Raw genomic sequence first — 13,232 nt, 5'->3', positions numbered from 1 at the left:
CCTCCAAAATTGTCAAGAGTGTTTGCACTCCATGTCTCGCGCCTTCAAACACCAGCGCGCGTTCACAGCGTGTCAGGATTGCCTTCTGAGGCGCAAGTCATTTATTAAATGAAGATAATATAGTCCCGTAGCTGCTCCCACCGATGCATATTCTGTTTTTACTTTTGATGTTTGTCGCCAGTTAATCAGAAGGTGGCAATTTTGTTCTCTTTGACTTGTTGGATGGAAACGCTGCTTTATTTGCATAGTCTTTTATGCGATATTCTAGTTTTGGGCATACATTTAATTAGCATTTAAGATGATAACATAGCTATTCACACTGCATCAGCACAGCTGTCCCCTTTCTTCCCCATGTACCTGTAGGTGAACAGCTCCTCCGGGTGTGGCCATGGGCATTCATCCTCTGCTTTTTCTTCCTCATTTCTTCTGTCTTAAATCTCCATATGTCAATTGATAACTTCGTGACTGTATGATGATGACGGTCAGCTCACGTAAATCTGCAGTAGCTTGAACTTGTTTTTCGGTTTAAGTAATTTACCAGGCTTTTCATTGGTCCATTAAGATGAACTTTTTTTATTGCCTACCGAAATGCTGGTCAGTGCATGCTTGAAATATTAATTTATTTACAGTACTCTGTAACGAATTGTGATTTTAAAAGTGACGAAGTAGATTACTCGGCTTAATTTGTACTCATCTACAAGTAAAATTACAGGCTTAAAATTCTACCCATGGAAGTACAATTACCCCAAAAATGTACTTAATTACAGTAACGTGAGTAGTTGTAATTCGTTACTCCCACCACTGCTGTTTACTGCTGAGTGTGACATGGTAGGGAAAGAAACAGCACCTCTAAGTCAGAGACCATGGTGCTCGACTGGAAATGCTTGATCTCCAGTTTGAAGGAAAGTCCTTAGCTCAAATGTAGCTCAAGCATCTGCGTTTTTTTCATGAGGAATGGAATGTGAGATTAAAAGATGGATCAGTGCAGTGGCAGCAGTAATGCAGTTGATGTGATTGTCTGTTGTGGTGAACGAGCTGAGATGAAAGGCAATTTTTTCAATTTACCGCTCAATCAAGGTTCCTACTCTCACCTATGGTCATGACTTTTCGAAAGGACAAGATCTTAAATACAACCGGACACATTTCACAAAGTGTTATGACCTGCTTGTTTGAGTCGCAACATAAAAGAGAGATGAGCCAACAAAATAGCCTGAATGCAAAATATTTATTATAAAATGTAACTCATAAAACAATCAATCAAAGCAACCAGCAAATGTCTAGGGATAATAATGAAGATAAAGAACTTAGGATATAATCACAACAACACTTTAGCTACATGATACAAGCAATGCAAAACAAAACCATAAGGTTAAAGATTTAATGAGATGGCAGGTCTTGACATGAAGACTCCTGAGTAGCCACAGCATCCTGGATTAGCTAGCAGCCTAGCACAACAACTTTTATATACCCATTGATGAGTAATGCAGGCATCCAATCAGGATTTACCACATACTCCAATCTGGAGTCTTGGGATCATCACAGTGTAGTAATATTGTACAACTTAATACCTGTCACTCTGCCTAAATCATCAAATATTCATAATTCATCTTTATTTATTTGTCTTTCCAGTGATGCTACTCATTCAGGGAGTCAGACAGAGAACATCATCCAAAACAACACTAGCTACATGAATACACTGGAGAGTGGAGTACAGATGTATCCGCACCTGTACAATCACTTGCAAAGAGAGATTTTAAGCTGCTGAGATGCTGTTTGTCAGATGTTTACGAAACATCTGCCATCATTGTGTTCAAGGTAAACGCGAGGAGCGCAACACATTTACAACCCCACCTACTGCAGTGTAGGAGTGTTGGAAAACAATATATCGTCACTCAGCCTTTTCAAACATTATTCAGACATAAAACATCCTGTGCACATGAGAAAATGTTTTGCTGCATTCATGTCATGTGTGCAACTTTTGTCCAATTCTGTAGACACTGATCAGATCTGTACGGTTTCTCTCCAGTGTGAATCCTCTTTTGTGTTTTCAGATGTGTTACTGATTAAACCTCTTGTCACAGTGTGAACACTTGTACGGTCTCTCCAGTGTGAAACGTCTGGTGCAGTTTCAATTTTGAAATAAAAGTCTTCTTACACTCAAAGCACATATACTCTTTCACACCAGTGTGGATCTTTATGTGTTCATTAAGGTTTGCTAATCGGTTGAAACTCTTCCCACACTGAGTGCATTTAATGGTTTATCTCTAGTGTGGGTCTTCATGTGTTTATTAAGGTCTGAGGAGTTGCTGAAACTCATCCCACACCGAAGCTGCAGTCACACTAGAGTTTGAGCATGCAAAATTCTGTTGTTTGGCGCTGTGAAAAGCGGCGGGATTAAACAAGATGATTAGACAGAAAAAAAGTTAGCTATTGGTCCATATTTTACATTTCTGTCCAGACAGGTCATGTTTTGATCTTTGATTGGTCTCACACAGTCAAGTGATGCGATTTTGCAGGTCAGAGTTCACCAAGCTTGAACTTTGCAATGCAGTGAACTGCGAAACTTGACACACAAACTTGGTTTCCGGTCTGACACATTCCCGTGCGTATGAATGGAAATCCATGGGGAAAAAAGTCCATTGTGACCGCTGCTTAAGTGCAAGTTTCTCTCCAGTGTGGCTCATAATGTGTAGATTAAGGGATGATGATCGGTAGAAACTCTTCCCACACTGAGTGCATGTGAATGGGTTCTCTCCGGTATGAATCATCATGTGTTCATTAAGGTGTGATGATCGGCTGAAACTCTTTCCACACTGAGTGCATGTGAATGGTTTCTGTCCAGTGTGGATCCTCATGTGTCGATTTAAGTTTGATGATTGGCTAAAACTCTTCCCACACTGAGTGCATGTGTATGGTTTTTCTCCAGTGTGGATCCTCCTGTGAATCTTAATTTCCCTTTTTCTTCCAAAACTCTTCCCACACTGAGGGCATGTGAATAGTTTCTCTCCAGTGTGGATCATCATGTGAATCTTAAGATAGCCTTTACTTCCATAACTCTTTCCACACTGAGTGCAGGTGAAACTATTTTTGTGTCTCCCCTTTTCAAAATACCATCAGTCTGTAAATGAGTTTTTTCCTCAATTTTGACATGATGTTCCTCCTCTTTACTGCCCTCATTCTCTTCAATTAGGTCTGAAATAAATAAAACATTAGTTTTCATTAAGTCTTAAAAACTCTCATCAAATGCTGAAAAGTGAAAAGACACTGGAAACATTGGCTACACACACTGCAATTTTGTTGCACAGTAAATGTAAAATAAATCAGATCATAGTTTGTTTGGTCCATTAACATGTACACATTTAAGCAGATTGAATTCAATTCATCTTTATTTATCTAGTGCTTTTACAATGTAAATTGTGTCAAAGCCGCTTAACATAGAAGTTATAGTAAATTGAAACCGTGTCAGTCCAGTTTTCAGACTTTCTTACATAATTGATCATAAAAGTAATTTTGGTCATATTAGTAAGACAGATTTGAAAGCTGTAAATTGAATTTTTATTTGTATATATTCATAATTACAATAAAATGTTTTTCTAAAATGTGTAAAGCAGACAGGGAACAGGGCCGGAGTGGGACTCCTTTTTAGCTCTGGAATTTCAAGCCTTAGACCGGCCCACCTCAGTCGACGACTGACTATATTAATAATAATATGCGAATGATCTTCTTTTTCTGTCGATTCCAGATACATGTATTCCAAAAGCTCTTACAATAATTTCAGAATTTGGAAATGCTTCTGGATACAAAGTCAATCTAGCAAAGAGTTTCCTTTTCCCTATCAATGATAGAGCACAGCAAATGTCCTTCCAATCCTTTCCATTTTCATTTTATCAAAGTCCTGATAAATTTGTATAGTGACGCGCAAATATAAGGATTCGTTCAATAATAATTTTAAAATGACATTAGTGCTCAAGGACGTTTTTAGTGCTCAAGGACACCTTAACAAACAGTAGGAGAACAAAAAAAGCAACAACCCTAAGAAGGTAGAGAAAATGGGAGACTAATAATACATAAAATAATGACAAAAGACCTGAGAACAAGTAACAAAAGAAACTCGTTCCTGTCTTTCAATAAGTGCCTATGTGCATTTAAGAGAACTAGGCAGCACACTCAGGGCTGCAAGATGGATTTAATTTAGTATTCTTATTATTAAAATATATCTGAATGAAGATCAAATGACTGAGTTGGTTTTGAGAATGAAAATAAACCTGTTTGTTCCTGCAGATCTTCCTGTTTGACTGTGAATGTTTCTTCAATCTTCACATCTTCACTCTCCTCTTTAATAAACGCCATCTTTATGTAACAGTGTGGAGATCAGTCGCTTCAGCAGGAGCTTTTCTCTGTGTTTGGACACTTTATTCTGTTTAAAATGAACAAAACTATGAACAGAAACAAAATAACTTCTCTTCAACACTTGCTTCAACAGTTTCTTTATATGAGAGTGATTGACAAAAATAAATCAGGTAAGTCTGAGCAAGAAACAATATCCACAAACAAATGACCTAATAAAAACTAGTTCTCCATTTATTATATATATATATATATATATATATATATATATATATATATATAGAATATTGTATACTTATATTAGAATAACATTATACTTGTAAATAAATAAAACCTTCATTAAAACACATTTCTGTTGTTTAAACAATAGCCCTCGATTACTGTGATTAAAATAGTACTTCGTTGTATAAAGAATTAAAATAATAGTCAACAGCAGGTATGTCATATTGGAAGAAAAACCTGAAACTTTAATCAATCGGTTTATATGTGTAAAGTTGTGAAACAAACCTTCCTCCAGTTGAACTGCAGCGCGGAAGCGGCGCAGCCTAATGACGTCACACACCACGCCAAAATAAAAGTCTTTTTTGTTCAGTTTTTTTTTTTTGGCCACTTACTGTTGCAATCGACATCGCAAGGCATATTTAACATTAAAATATATAAAATAAATTTAATTTGTTACAACTGCAACAAAAGATCTACATCAAAGAAAAACAAAACATTATGACAATAAGTGTTTTAAAAATAAAGTACAGAGAGCTTCAGTTATTGCTTCAGTTATTATAGAGCTTCATGGGAGATTAAAACAATTACTTTGAATTAACCTAAACAAAGCCATAGGTATAGCCTCGCAAATTTCAGTATAACCTTTATCTGTGATTTTAACTCTATATTTATTTAAAAATCCATTATGACAAATCATTAATAAATATAATGCCTTTGTTGTACCTGTCACCTCTAAACAATGATTTCCTGTTAATAATAACAGCCCTTTTATTCCAAAGAGTGGATTTATGAGGGAAAAATTATGGGTAAATATCACTTTCCAAAAAAGTAGTTCTTGCTAATGAAAATTAGACAGCTTCAAAGGAAGTTTTGAACAATCATAATCACATCTTAATACAAATTCAAGGCCACCATTTTTTTAAACTAATTATTTGGGATATGATACAATAAACACTCTTTCAATCATTTAACTCTAAAAGTGCCATGAAAATCGATTGCTTTCAAACCTCCATATTCATACTCTTTGACCACATGATTCTTACGTAAATAATGTGATTTATTTTTCCAAATAAATTAAAATAATATTGAATTTAAAGATTTAACTATTTTGAGAGAAGTATGTAAAGGATAAGTTAAATATATAATTTTAAATAATCCCAGTCAAAAGAATTGTACCCAATATGGAAAGGTCTCTAGCTAGCCAATGATTTAAGGATTTTTTCATCCCTTCCATTTTAATATTAACATTTGCACATTCTCTATTAACAGAATTTTTGGTGATGGTAACTCCCAAGTATTCAACTTCTTCTTTTACTAGAATACCCTCCTATTCTCTTAAAGTACAATTCTGAATAGTTAATATTTATAAAATATTAATATTTTCTTAGGTTTAAGGTCAATTCAGAAGTTTTAGGAAACAGAAATTTTGACAAGAGCTAAAGGGAGCACCTCCCTATTCTTAAGAATTAATAGAGTGTCATCAGCAAACTGACTTAAACTAAAAGTCCGACCAAGTATATCAATACCTAAAGTGTACTCTGAATTTTTTAAATATAATGACATAAGTTCAACAGCTATATTAAAAAGAAAAGGTGAGATGGGACATCCTTGATGGATTCCTCTTTTGATGTAAACTCCAGGAGATGATCCTGAATTCAGAGATTTACTACTGAATATATCAGTATAGAACATGGAAATTACCCTACAAAAGCTCGGACCGAACCCAAAAGTTTCTAAAGATTTTCTAAAGACAAAAAAGAATGCTCAAGGGTATCAAATGACTTGAAAAAGTCTAGAAATAGAAATAAACTTGTCTGAGGAATTAAATACCTATAATCGAGCATATCAAGTATCAGTCTGATATCATTGTGAATACTTCTCCCTTTAATGAAAGCTGATTGTGTTTCATTAATTATCTCGCCTATACCTTTTTTTGAGTCTATTGGCAAATACATGAGAGAGCAATTTAAAATCATTGGACAAAAGAGTTATGGGTCTCAATTATTTAAAAATAATTTGTCTTTGCTTGGCTTTGGAACTAAATGATTAAACCCTGCTTCATAGAAGTCGATAGTTCTCTTTCTCTATACATTCCTTAAGTGCTTCAAAAACTAAAAATCCCATCTCTGGCCAAAAATGTTTATAAATCTCAACTGTGATTTCGTCTGTACCTGGGGATTTTCCATTGGATATTTTAGAAATAGTAAGTCAAGTTCAGAGATAACAATGTCAGATTCCATCATTTCTCGGAAGCTGTTATCTATAATAGGAACTTTATCTTTTAAAAAGGAAAAGAAAAAGTCACAATCACTCTCATTAAATTTTGACTTACATAATAATATGAATAGATGTGATCATCAATCAAAGTTTTCTCTTCACTTACATTGTTATTTATACTAAGTTTATTAATAGTTTTTGAAGATTGTCTATGTTTTACTAAATTAAAAAAATATATATATATGAAGAATTTTTCTCCCCCTCCTCTATCCATTTCACTCTAGATACACTGTTAAAAATTGTCCCGTTAAAAAACAATAAAATACTGGCAGCTGCAGTTGCCACCAATGTACTGTTATTTTACAGTATGTTGCTGTAAAAATACATGGACTACATTGATATACACAATACTCAAGGGAACTCATTTTGCTCACTGAAAGCAACTGCCTCAACTTGGTCAACTGCTGAATGAGTTTATGAAGTAATGTGCTATACATGCTTAGAAGCATACTTATAATGATAACTTATTTTAGTTAATTAGAAAAGTTCAGTTTAACTCTAATGTCTTATTTTTCACAACAGCACACATACATGTAAATCTGGAATCACCAGAGAGATTCTGACTGCATCAGCAACTAAACAGCCGCTATCTTTAAATAGAGAAACATACAGAATAACATCAGCAGTTCATTGTTCATCTTTAACTCATACACTGGCTCTACTCTCCTCCACAACGGTGACAGACAGAAGAAATTAGCTTCAGGTTTTACAGTAAAATACTGTTTTTTCCTTGATTTAACGGTAATCTACTGGCAGCTGTGGTTGCCAGCAATCTACTGTTTTTTACAGTCTATTTCCGTAGTGTAAATTAACATTATATTACTGTTAAAATACATTTTTACACTGTGTTTTTACCTCTCACACATTTAACCCTTTAAACCCCAGAGCATATACTTCAGTTTTAATTGAAGTGTCCACACTACTGAGTGTTCAAGAAACATGTAGCAAAGCTGAAGTAAATTCATTAATTAACTGACTAATTAAATGATAATTGAGGATTAACAATGAACAAATGAAGAAATACTGAAGGGAAAAAACAAGAACAGAACATACAAAACTTTAGTCACAGCTTTATAATGAAATAACCTGAAGAACAACAAATGATTAAATCATTTAAATGATCAGCAGATGATTAAACAACTCTACAAACATCATCACCAGCTACACTTATTACTTAATACATGTATTTTTGTATAACATCTACTAAAGTTCTTCTTGAGAAAAAGGTGAAAGTTTTTCGTCACCTTCATGGAGAACAGAGTTTGCTTTAGTTGGGCTCTTAGCCCTGTCATTTTGAACATTTATATATCTTGGCTGCTGCAATTGTTAAGAACTTTGTTTAAAACGCTCCTTTGTTGAGGCAAGCCAGCCAAAAACCTAAATAAGATCTGGTGATGTTCATGTTGCTATTAAATGGCAGAGTCTGTTCTCATTTAGTATAATAAAATTTACTGCTCCTATTCAATATTAAATCTATTGTTTTACATTATATGTCTATATATGGCAATGATTTCTGGAAGTTTTTAAGAATATCTTGGACAATAACACTGCTCTATGGTGTAAATCGCACTCAAAGAGACATCAATAATCAGCATATGAACCTCAATAATGGTGACAACAAACAAAATTAACAGTTTAACTCACAAACAGGCAACTGAAAGTCTAAACATAAACAACAGCAGAATCAAACACAAATAAAGAAAACTGTGAGACCATTATACAACATTTATTTATACCGCAATGCATGCTGGGATATTGGTACCGTGCCACTCCCAGCATGCATTGCAGCATGAAACATTTGAGATGTTATCATTGTTGAGATACAAGGTCAGATTCATGAGGTCTGAGTGTGTATTTATCATAATTGAACTGTTTTTGTATGTTATTTCTTAACTGTTAAGTAATTACGGAGGTATCTTTTCTGTTTCCACTTCTCATTAATTAAATTAATACCTGCAACTAAGCATAAAATCTATTGCATGAGGCTCTTCATCCAGATTTATACCAAAACATTTATCAGAACTAATTTCAAACAAATAGATTTCTCTATTTATTGACTTTCCAACTTGATTGCTATAATACAAGCATTTTGTTAACTCTTTATTATAGTAATTGGAGAGTCTGAATTAATAAGTTCAAGGGTGAAGAGCCCAACTAAACCAGCCCCATTACGGTGACACAAAAAACACCTTAATTCCTGTTGGATCTCAATGAGAATAGTATGGAAGTCAAATCAGTCAGTAATAAGTGTGTGTCTGCTGTTGTTTGTGAAGTTGTTTAATGATCCTCTGCTGAGACTGAAGCTGTTTTATTTTATTTGATTTTATTTAATGCTGTAACTCAAGTCACTGTTTGTGTTTCTTGTTTATTTTCTTCAGTAATTGTGATTATTAACAGCAGGTGTTCATCAGTGTCTGAATTCACTCATTAGTGTTCATTAAAACTGTCTGGTGAACTATTTTAGTTAACTAGTGTATGAAATAGTGAACAAGGGCACAAAGCGTGATTTCAAACACAGACTTCAAAACATCGAATCTGAACTCTGTTAGCTCACAGTTTTCTGCAGTTGGTTACTTTCTCGAAAACAAAAATGTTACCCAGAAAGCACTGTTTTTAACAGAATATTACTGTTTTAGTGAAAAAAACATTATTTTACCGTAGAATCTGACCGTTTTTTAACAGCAATTTTTTACAGTGTAGTAAAGCTCCTTTAGCTTTCTCTGTATAGTTGTCATCCAACTCTGATGGCAAAATACGAACTTCATTTTGTTCTATATCTCCAAGAAAATCTTTATCACCAAGGTTATTTAATCTAGATAAAACTGTTAACTGTCTTTTTTTCCTAAGAGAGGAAAACAATAGCTCATTACAGCAGAGCCATTTTTAACTTGATTTATTTTCAATTTGAGAAAAGCATGTGGCAAAAGAAAAAGAAAACCAAACAGCAAATAGGGAGAAAAGCATTTGCCACATGCTTGTTTAAAAAGCTGTTTAAAATGTGTTTTGTGATTTATTAACCCAAATTTTTACTGTTTGATTAATCAGCCTTTAAAACATGGATTAAATAAAAATACAGTAATAAAAGTGTCTACTTATTTATAGATTTAAAATGTATTTGTAATGCATTGTTTTATTGCTTAATTAAATGACATTTAAAAACACATTTCAAACATATCTATTTATTTGTCCATTTAAATTGTGATTTATTTATGTACATTTTTATGCTGGTCGAAGCAGTGGCGCAGTAGGTAGTGCTGTCCCCTCACAGCTAGAAGGTGGCTGGTTCGAGCCTCGGTACAGTTGGCGTTTCTGTGTGGAGTTTGCATGTTCTCCCTGCATTCGCGTGGGTTTCCTCTGGGTGCTCCGGTTTCCCCCACAGTCCAAAGACATGCGGTACAGGTGAATTGGATAGGCTAAATTGTCCATAGTGTATGAGTGTGTGTGTAAATGTGTGTGTGGGTGTTTACCAGAGATGGGTTGCAGCTGGAAGGGCATCCGCTGCGTAAAAACTTGCTGGATAAGTTGGCGGTTCATTCCGCTGTGGCGACCCTGTATTAATAAAGGGACTAAGCAGACAAGAAAATAAAGACATTTTTATGCTTCAATAATTAAATTGATCATTTGAGTCTTTGATTTTCTAACTAGCACTCTTGTACGGTGGCCGGGAAGTGCAAAACAACATTATAAAGTTTGAAACACTTTTACAAAGCTCGAGACAAAATTAAATTTTGAAAAACACTTTTACTTATCATCAGACACAATTACACAGGGAAAACAATTTTACAAAGAACAAGACAAATTTACATTTTAGAAAACCAATTAACAAGACGCAAAACACTTTTACAAATCCCGAAACAAATTTACAATTACATATTCCCTACGGAAAGGGAATGTACCACACCCCGGAAGTGACGTAGAATGTACCACACACTGGTAGTGAACTGGAATGTAACACACACACACTGGAAAATATCAATAATATCCAGCTCGCGTGTGACTTTGTAGACAGGTTTCCACAAGTCTACAACTATAAAAATCATGGTTTGACTAACTGCGATAAAACATATTAGAGCTATTCTAAGACAATATCAGCGAGAGAGTGCATAGAAACATGTAAATGCAAGTACATGGAAACGATTCAAGCACGGCACATGTTGACTGATAAGATACCAAAACCGATCTCAAGTCGTACAGAGGTTTATGCCATGTAGACTTGACTTTATGTTCACGATTACAGCGTACGAGTGGATCTCGTAAAAATATTGAACACATTGATGCAGCATGTCTGGTGTTTCCGTCTGTTCCGCGTCCTTTATAAACTCTAAACACCGACCACACGCAAAGCAAAACCGTGTTAAGCTGCTCATGTGTTTGCCACAAAACGGGCAAAACAACCCTCGACCGCTGTCCATGTTCGGTCACCATAAACTTTGTTTACGCCATGTACTCCACAGCGCGAATTTACCGTGCTCACCAGCAACAACAACAACTTTACCCCACGTCACTACCAGTGTGTGGTACATTCTACGTCACTTCCGGGGTGTGGTACATTCCCTTTCCGTAGGGAATCTAATTGTAAATTTGTTTCGGGATTTGTAAAAGTGTTTTGCGTCTTGTTAATTTGTTTTCTAAAAGGTCAATTTGTTTTGTCCTTGGTAAAAAAATTTTTTCCTCTGTAATTGTGTCTGATGATAGGTAAACATGTTTTTCAAAATGTAAATTTGTCTCGAGCTTTGTAAAAGTGTTTCAAACTTTGTAATGTTGTTTTGCACTTCCCGGCCACCGTACTCTTGGGCCTCCATAATCATGACACTGAACACTTATCATGCGTACAATTCAAGCTTAAACGTGAACAAATTATGTTTTAAAGAACATTTAATTAAAGAACAGTGATTTAAAAATGCAATAACGTTTTAGTGAGCAAAATAAGCTCATTATAAAATATTCCAAACTTTTAAAGGGGCAGTATATTATAGTATTTACAACTATTTGTCGTACAACCTTTGTTGAACCCACCTGTTTCTGATGTTTGCTGGGGAGCGATTCTGAATGTCTGGCAACTGTGCAGAGCTAAAAAAAAAAAAAGATCACTGTATTAAGTAGTTTGAGGGGACATGTGGTATATTGTCCAGTGGTTCCCAGTGCTTCAGCATCTCTGTACATGTTTCCGGTGGAGCTGGTGGTACTGCTGGTGCTGGTTGTGGCCAAAATCAAAGTGGGAACTATAGTAAAAGCTCAGTTGCATCTGAGGTAACAGGTGGATATTCTATTGATGGAGCAGGTGAAAGGAGTGGCTTTGGTGCTGGTCATCTCATCAAAATTAAATGGAAACTTGTTAAAATAGATTATAGTCACATTTGACTTTTTTCACTTGAAATGACAATCATTTTGCTAAATTAAAATTATTCAACCCATTCTTTAAACAGGGTTTTGCTTGTCACCCTAAAGAGTTTAAAACAATAATTAATATTATCCCTAAAAACATCACAGTATTGATCAGAGGTTTTCTTTCACACTATTCTGTAATGTTCTCTCTTCCATCTTTATTTTTTTAGAAATTATTTTCCAAAATGTAATAAGTTTTAAAGGAATATTCTTATTCAAAGGCTTTATCCTAATCAGCTCAGACCTCGTTTATTTTAAAAGATTTTAATTCACAGGAATTAGAAAAATAAGACAACAATTTACGTTTCTTATTCAATTCTCCCCAAAATTAAAGAACTTCAGTTAAAATGATTAATGATGTGTTTCCATCAAAATAATTCCTGAGATTAAAAGATGATAATAAGGAGATCTTGTCAATTTTGTAAAAGTCATATTGAAAACACTGAGCATGTTTTCTATAATTGCATATACTCATGTCTCATGTCAATATCCATGTAAACCCTAAAGTTAAATTTAATGTGACTAAAGAAAATTGTACACAGCATTAAGTAGTTAATAACCGTTTATGCTTTGCAAAAAATTCTTCATTTATAAATATATAAATTTATAAATGTTGGTTTTTAAACCTTTTAAAGGGTGACAATGAGATTTATAGACCCATACTAGTTTAAAAAAAACTATCCTTTTTCAGTTTTATTTTGCCCACCTAACATTGCTGTTAGTAATAGTAGTCACTATGTGAGTGTGTGTGTGTGTGTGTGTATATATATATATATATATATATATATATATATATATATATATATATATATATATGTGTGTGTGTGTGTGTGTGTGTGTGTGTGTGTGTGACTACTATTACTAACAGCACTGTCTATATATATATATATAGAATTTGAATAAACAGATAGCTGAAGTGCTTCAGTAATCTGTTGAGTACTGGAATTAACATGTAAGCTAACAAATCACTCATATTCTCATTCACAATAGAGATACTGGGC

General features: G+C 34.3%; 1 protein-coding gene across 1 annotated transcript in view; it reads right to left on the bottom strand.

Moving 5' to 3' along the window:
* Positions 1-4,894, bottom strand: part of LOC137491346 (uncharacterized) — a 45,544-nt gene extending 40,650 nt beyond the window's left edge. The window contains exons 1-2 of the mRNA XM_073948816.1: positions 4,855-4,894; positions 4,266-4,417 (exon numbers count right to left, since the gene is read on the bottom strand). Of these exons, the coding sequence (XP_073804917.1) occupies positions 4,266-4,350 (85 nt within the window). The 5' untranslated portion in view covers positions 4,351-4,417; positions 4,855-4,894. The remainder of the gene's footprint in view (positions 1-4,265; positions 4,418-4,854) is intronic.
* Between the last annotated feature and the right edge of the window lie 8,338 nt (positions 4,895-13,232).

Source organism: Danio rerio, chromosome 4 (assembly GCF_049306965.1).
Source record: "Danio rerio strain Tuebingen ecotype United States chromosome 4, GRCz12tu, whole genome shotgun sequence".
Taxonomy (NCBI): Eukaryota; Metazoa; Chordata; class Actinopteri; order Cypriniformes; family Danionidae; genus Danio; species Danio rerio.
This window is presented reverse-complemented; position numbering and strand designations above follow the sequence as displayed.